The sequence below is a fragment of the Limulus polyphemus genome, unplaced genomic scaffold (genome assembly GCF_000517525.1).
Source record: "Limulus polyphemus unplaced genomic scaffold, Limulus_polyphemus-2.1.2 Scaffold6848, whole genome shotgun sequence".
Classification (NCBI taxonomy): domain Eukaryota; kingdom Metazoa; phylum Arthropoda; class Merostomata; order Xiphosura; family Limulidae; genus Limulus; species Limulus polyphemus.
Window position 1 is genome coordinate 1 of NW_013672458.1, and position 6,902 is coordinate 6,902.

The 6,902-nt window shown below is 32.8% G+C and overlaps 1 protein-coding gene across 2 annotated transcripts in view; it reads right to left on the reverse strand.

Annotated features, from left to right (window-relative positions):
* Window positions 1-4,980: 4,980 nt before the first annotated feature.
* LOC106474124 (kidney mitochondrial carrier protein 1-like) overlaps window positions 4,981-6,902 on the reverse strand; it is a 33,813-nt gene continuing 31,891 nt past the window's right edge. For both annotated transcript variants that reach the window (XM_013934815.2, XM_022402490.1), the window contains exons 10-11: window positions 6,528-6,608; window positions 4,981-5,485 (exon numbers count right to left, since the gene is read on the reverse strand). In XM_013934815.2, coding sequence (XP_013790269.1) covers window positions 5,447-5,485; window positions 6,528-6,608 — 120 coding nt within the window. In that variant the 3' untranslated portion in view covers window positions 4,981-5,446. The remainder of the gene's footprint in view (window positions 5,486-6,527; window positions 6,609-6,902) is intronic.

The window sequence follows — 6,902 nt, forward strand, 5'->3', positions numbered from 1 at the left end:
CAATTACTCACTGTCTACACACACATTATTATTGTCCCGTCACGTTGTCACCCTCTTTTATATACCAAACTACCCTATATCTAGTAAATGCTAGAGCATTCGCCAAGGTACAGGATAGTTCTAGAAACGTGGCGTCACACTAGTCATGTGACTCGCTGATGCAACAATAGTTTGTTATAGCGCGACTGTTGAAAATAAGTGTATCGTAAAGTTGTATTCGGAAAGAATAAACCTGTTTTATTAAGTAAGGAGTTGTGTCGCTAAAGTTTCGTCGGAACGAAGTTACGGAAAATCAATTAACAAACGGAGACATAACAATTCGTATGGAGAGCATAATAACAAAAAGAGAAGACTCGGTCAATAAAGTGTGTGATGAGCTGGGTATAACTTGTTTCAACCTTTTGGATATGAACTTCATCAAAGAATACATAATCATCATGTGACCTGTAGCACGAATGCTGGAGTTAATTCAAAATGAAATTAAGGCCTATATGGTACTACTTCTGCTAGCACGTACCGCATGTTTGATAAACTGAAATATCTTTGTCGTAAACCACTCCAGACTTGCAAGCCACTTGTTAATGCTTTGATTTCGGGAATTGTGAAGCACTTTGGAGTTGCGTTTGTCAATGAGGATCACGTTCTCCAAGCTGCTTTTCACCCACGGTTTACACTGATTTGGATTAGTTTGAATGCTAAGAAAGAAACTGTAAAACAATAATGATTAAAAAACTTTCAGAGAAGACAGAAGGTGGTAGTAATGAAAGTTCAGCAAATGTTGATGTAAGTGATTTTTTGTCGCTTTCGAGCACAGAGTAAGATGATTAAGACTTTTTCATGTGTTTTAAATAACAAGCAAAATCTGAAAGTAATTCATCCCAAAGTAGCAATGATCAAATGACACTGATCCTGAGCAAAGAACCATCTACTTATAGAGATATAGAATTAAGATTGTTCTCTTCATCAGCTTTTAAATCTCTCTTGATTTACTTCAATATTCCAATTCCATCAACTGCAGCTGTAGAGTGGATTTTCTCAACTGGGAAGGACATTTTGAAACCAAAAAGAACTGCATTGATAGATAAATTAAATTAAAATCAAAATTAAAATAATAATAATAAAATTGAACAAATAATGAGGGATGTAATATCTTCTAATTAGATATATATTATTTCATATTAGCTCACTTATTATTATTACTATCTTTATATTCATTTATTTTTCCATGTTATGTTCTTTAAGTACTTTCAATGAATGTATTAAAGGCTGTATGTTGTTAACTCTTTCCTATCACTATTCACAAATATAGATAGGCTGTTCTGAGAAGTCTGTATTATGTTACTGTAGCAATAAAGTATTATTATTTACCAACAAAATTTCATTTTTCATTCTTACATTATCCAATGACAAAAAAATCTTGAAAAATGTCAGTTTCAAAAGTAGCAGTAGCACCACTATTTATAAATATGTAGCGACAACAGTATTTTTCTTGTTGTAATGGTAGCGACACACCATTGAAGAGGTAACACATATAGTTATGTTCAGGGCTTTCACTTGTTGGTGCCTGCTGTTCCTCACAGCCAGTTTTGAGTGACCATAACCTGAACTGGGGTTGTATTACTCTGGCCATCTCATTCAGTTTTGGACTCCATTCTTAGTCATCCATGCTTCTTTTGCACTGAGATGATTCTCAAGAGCAATGTCTGATCTGCCATTTAGGTTGCACAGATGTCAGCCGATTTTCCAAAGTCTGCAGTTGTGGAGAGATAAAAGGCATGGACATTGTGCAGCATTGGCAAAAGTCCAATGGCCAGGAGGGTACATCTAGTACTTACAATTCTCTCATACACCCATCTCTTTCAGCAACTAGTTCTCCCTTTTGGTCTTGAGAACTTCTACTTGGAGAACAAGTCATTCTTTAAGTAAGAAATATTTGTTTAAACTCGATTGCTCAAGAATTCAATTAAGCAAAAAATTCTGCAATAATATTCTGTGATCACGAAACCAAAATTTTTTCTTTCTACTTACTTTGTGGTACTTCCAAGTAAACTGATTCCCTAACATATAAAATTAGGTAATTCCACTATATAATGGGAGACTTAGTAAGATAAATTGTAAAGTAATGCTGAGTTCTGCTACAACCAACCAAGTCTGTGCTATTCAATTAATAAAGTGTACACACAGTGTGATACACAACAAAGGCCAGGTGGTTAGGGTGCTTGACTTGCAATCCATGGGTTTAAATCCCCATACCACCAAACAAGCTCGCTCTATCAGCTGTGGTGGCATTATAATGTGATAGTCAATCCAACTATTCGTTGGCAAAAGAGTAGCCCAAGAGTTGATGGTGGATGGTGATGACTAGCTGCCTTCCCTCTAGTCTTTCACTGCTAAATTAGGGACAGCTAGCTTAGACAGCTCTCGTGTAGCTTTGCATAAAATTAAAGAACAAACACAATGAAAATAATCTTTACCAATTTAACAAACACATACACAATGTGTATACTTGCAGTGGACACTGGACAGTCGTCTTTTCTAGAGTTGCAAATTCATTAGGCTGGTTCTACCCCCTCAAGACTTTTTTCCAAAATTACCAATTTACTCAACGTGATGTTCCAGACTATCTAAATCTCATGTTACTTGCTTGAATCAGTAACATTAGGCTTACCCAGGGCAACTAATGCTATCCTCATGACAATTCATTTCCATTCAAACACAAAGAAGGTTGTAACCTTGAGATATCACTTGACCTATCATTAGCGGGCACAACTGTTGACCTACATACACAAGTTGCAGATTTACAGCTATACCACCCATAGTGAGACCAGGTATTACTTCCAAGGGAATGTTGGTGAAAAAATTTAACTAGAATGAAATAAACTTGACAGCTTTCTTGGCCAAGTGTTATGCAAAAAATACACAACTAGAACAGATAAAAATTTTTGAATCATTCTGCAATAATATGATAAAAATGCTTAACACAGCAGAAAGATAAACCTAATATACAATTACAACTAGAAAATCAAGGAACTTTTATGCTGAAGGACAGGCAAAGTGATTTGTAGCAGGCAAATGAAAGAGACAATTTGATGTGAAACTGAAGCAAAAATATACACTTTGTTGAACAAAACAGAAGAACAGACTTAGAACGTTTCACACCTTAGAAGTTTCTAACATTTTAAAATATAAATATGTACACATTATAGGAGAGTAAGATATGTAGTAATTGCACATTACAATCTTATGTTTCAACCTAAATAAAGCACAGTTTATTATATGTGAAGCATGGACTTTGTTCTTTATATTTCAAAATCCAGATGTTAATAAAGTTGCTTTTCTACCCTGGTTTCTGAGACAATGGTTATTTTACACCTTTGTTAATTATATATCGAACAAAGAATGTATTATAACATTTTTTTCTTCTATTGCAACAAGGGTCCATGGTGAGGTGAATGTTAAAGTAGCCTATGATCAGAGTAGAACTTGACTGAAAAAAGTTGGGGAGTTACAGGGTCAAACACATGGCCAGGAATCATGCAGCCAAAGATGGGATTAAAAGTTGTTTTTCAATGCCATCTGGAGCCATATTCTACAGAAAAAACTCCATACTTTCAACTGTGGGTGTGTTATAACTGTGACTGTCTATGTCATTACGAGTAGCCAAATGGGCAGTAAGTGCTGCAGACCATCTGCCACTCCTCTGATCAAGGATTCCAAATGAGGGATATCTCTGCCTGAGCTTGAAGTCTTTGATGTTATCAGTGTTTGTAAACATACTCACTGATGTCACCACTAAAGGGACAAGAGGGCCCATAAACCTGAATTTAAAAACAATTTTGGTTGTTAATCTGTACATATCTTGAACAACAATGTTTCCACCGAGCATGCAATATCATGAAATATAATAAAGCAATGAACATGAAATCTCTAGTTTGGTTAAGTTTAAAATTTAATTTGGTTGCTTCAACATTCTTGACTAGAAAGCTTAACTAACACTAATTATCTATCATACTCAAAATTAATGGTGGACTAAAATGGAAGGAATGTACATTATCATGTTAATTACTTCTTGGCTATAATATTGACCACTTGGGAATTGTGCTTACGTGATGAAAGTTTCGTAGGCTCCTGCAAAGTGACTACTGAAATAAACACTTTTTGATTTAATGATAGGGACAGTTACATAAAATACAATTGTTCTGTTTTTTGGCTATTTTACATAAAACAGAAATGCTTTGCAATTTATTTAGGGAATCATACATTGTCAATAGCTACTGAAGAATAACTTAGAAGCCCAACCATGAGAGAAAACATTTCATGATATATCACTTCAACCATATCAACATTACTGGTTTTAGTATTTGTATCACATTAAGCATATTTTTTAAAACTGTAACAGATAAATATAAAGATCTTTGGGTTGGAAAAGAAGCAATCTTAAACAGTCATTACATTTTGTCAGCTATATAATCTTTCTAAATTTATTTTACTTCCACACATCAACTACTTATCATGGTACCCGATGATGACAAAACCTTGTTGAAACGTTGTACATTTGCTTTTATGTTAAACTTATATTAAAGTTTTTCTTCATTACCCATTCAAGCCGTCTCCAGCCATTATTAGTCTCAAAGTGGGTTCCTCGTCATCGAATTTACTTATCATTTATTTTCTTCTTAGCAATAGATTTTTCATTTTATACTTTTCAATTTCACAGCACCTCTGTTATGGGTGAAATCTATTGACTTTGGTTCTAATCCAGTGTCCCCAACTTATAGAAGTGGTCTGAAACCATAAACTAAGATAGCAGCAATTTATTCTGAAACAGTCAGCTGAATTGTGGATTACATACAATGACACATATTCTACCTATGAGTGAACAAGTATATATTTATTTCCTTTGTTATATCCCTTACACTAATTTAACAAAAAATCTTGTTTAAAATACTTTACAAATACTTATGAATCTATTCCATTAAAACAATACAGAAATGTACAACAAAGAACTCCATTAAAATCTCTTATAAAATATATATATATGTACTTGTTAAATACCATATGTCCAGATTTCAGTATCATGTTTCATCACTGATATTTCAAACTTCTTTAAGAAAATATTTCTTACATTCTGGTAATCCCTTGATCATCTTGCAAGTTTCTTGTAGAAAGCACTTTTGGAACTATTTCTTAACATCATCAGAACAACAGTGTGTGCCAAAAATGATGAGAATGTACAAAGATAATTCTCTACCCAAACTTTAGAACAACAGGAATAATCCTTAAAAATGTTAAAAGCAAGACCCCACAACTTATACGACTGTTGTAATGTTCATCAGATCTTAGTAGAAGCACAACAATCATATCACATGTAGAAATTTCAAGAAATGTTTGAACAGTGCAATCACAGCTTCATTTATCAGACCTTCTTTGACAAAGTTTGGCTCCATCAATAGATAAGTTTCAGCTGCTCATAGGCAAGAAAAAACTAAGCCCAGTTAAGGATCATACAAATAATATTCTCTTAGGATTAGAGAACACAATGAGAATTTATACAGAACATAAATACACTATTTATAGTCTTCAACTAATAATTCTAATGTATTGTATGTTATTTATGCCTATCATCACAGTTGTTGGAGTAAAATGCAAACCATTAATAGATGAACATAATTCACATTGTTATGGTATATTAATTAAAATCCATACATATTTTTTACTTTTACATTATTCAGATGATGATGACATAAGTTATGTTTTTTTATTATTGTGAGAAGCAGAATACTTAAGGTATGATTTAATTTGCAATAACTAAATTTTAGAATAATATCAATCTTGTTTTCACTACATATAATTTTCTCACTAAAACACACACTCAATTTGTAAAATTTATATGAAAAATGCATACACAAAGTTTGAAGAACTAGAAAGTATGCATATTTTTGCAATGAAATGTAGCATAAAATTAGTTGTTTTTTTTACACTTTATCATACTGCAAATAAAAACTGGCAATATTTTTAGTCAACTCTGAACGAAAAATGCCTTTCTTTGAAAACTTTTACTATATGAATTTTGTCTCATCTCCATTTTATTTTACATTGTATTTTCAAAAAATAAGTTTTTTTTATTTGATGGTTCTAAGTAGCTGTTTGGGCTAATTTACCGACTTATCAGATGAAAAGCATTTTTAACTATATTTCTGTATGTGAGTGTGTATTAATTCATTTTAAGTATTATAGTAATAAACTGTGTAGAACAGTTAACTGTAATTTCTCATATTATGTTTTATAAAATACTTCTTTCAGTATTGCCCTTTCATATCAAGATAAAATTCTTCTATTTTCAATGGCATTGTATTTCAATCTATCAGAATAATGGTTTCTCTATAGTTTGTGTTATAGAGAAGTCCTGAATTTCTAGTCTGTTATGTTGTATTAAACATATATTAATACTTTTGTTCACTTGCTACATAGAAGATTTAGTGCAACTAATGTTTACCTATTAGTAAAATTATTTTCAAAAAGGATACAATTATGTTCCAGGGGCCCAAACGGAACCAAGTGGGCACAAAGCCTTTGTACAAAGCAAGAAACCCTTCTGTTTGGATAGTCTAAAGAGAATTCAGAATATAACAACCTACAACACTTTCCATCATCTATAGAATCTTATATAAATATACTTACTTTACATCAACATAAAATAAATTAGATACAACAACAGTTAAATATCATGAGCTAGATACAATATCTTTGGTATATGAAAGTAAGAGAGAGAGAGAGAGAGAGAGAGAGAGAGAGAGAGAGAGAGAGAGAGTGTGTGTGTGTGTGTGTGTGTGTGTGTGTGTGTGTGTGTGTGTGTGTGTGTGTGTGTGTGTGTGTGTGTGTGTGTGTGTGTGTGTGTGTGT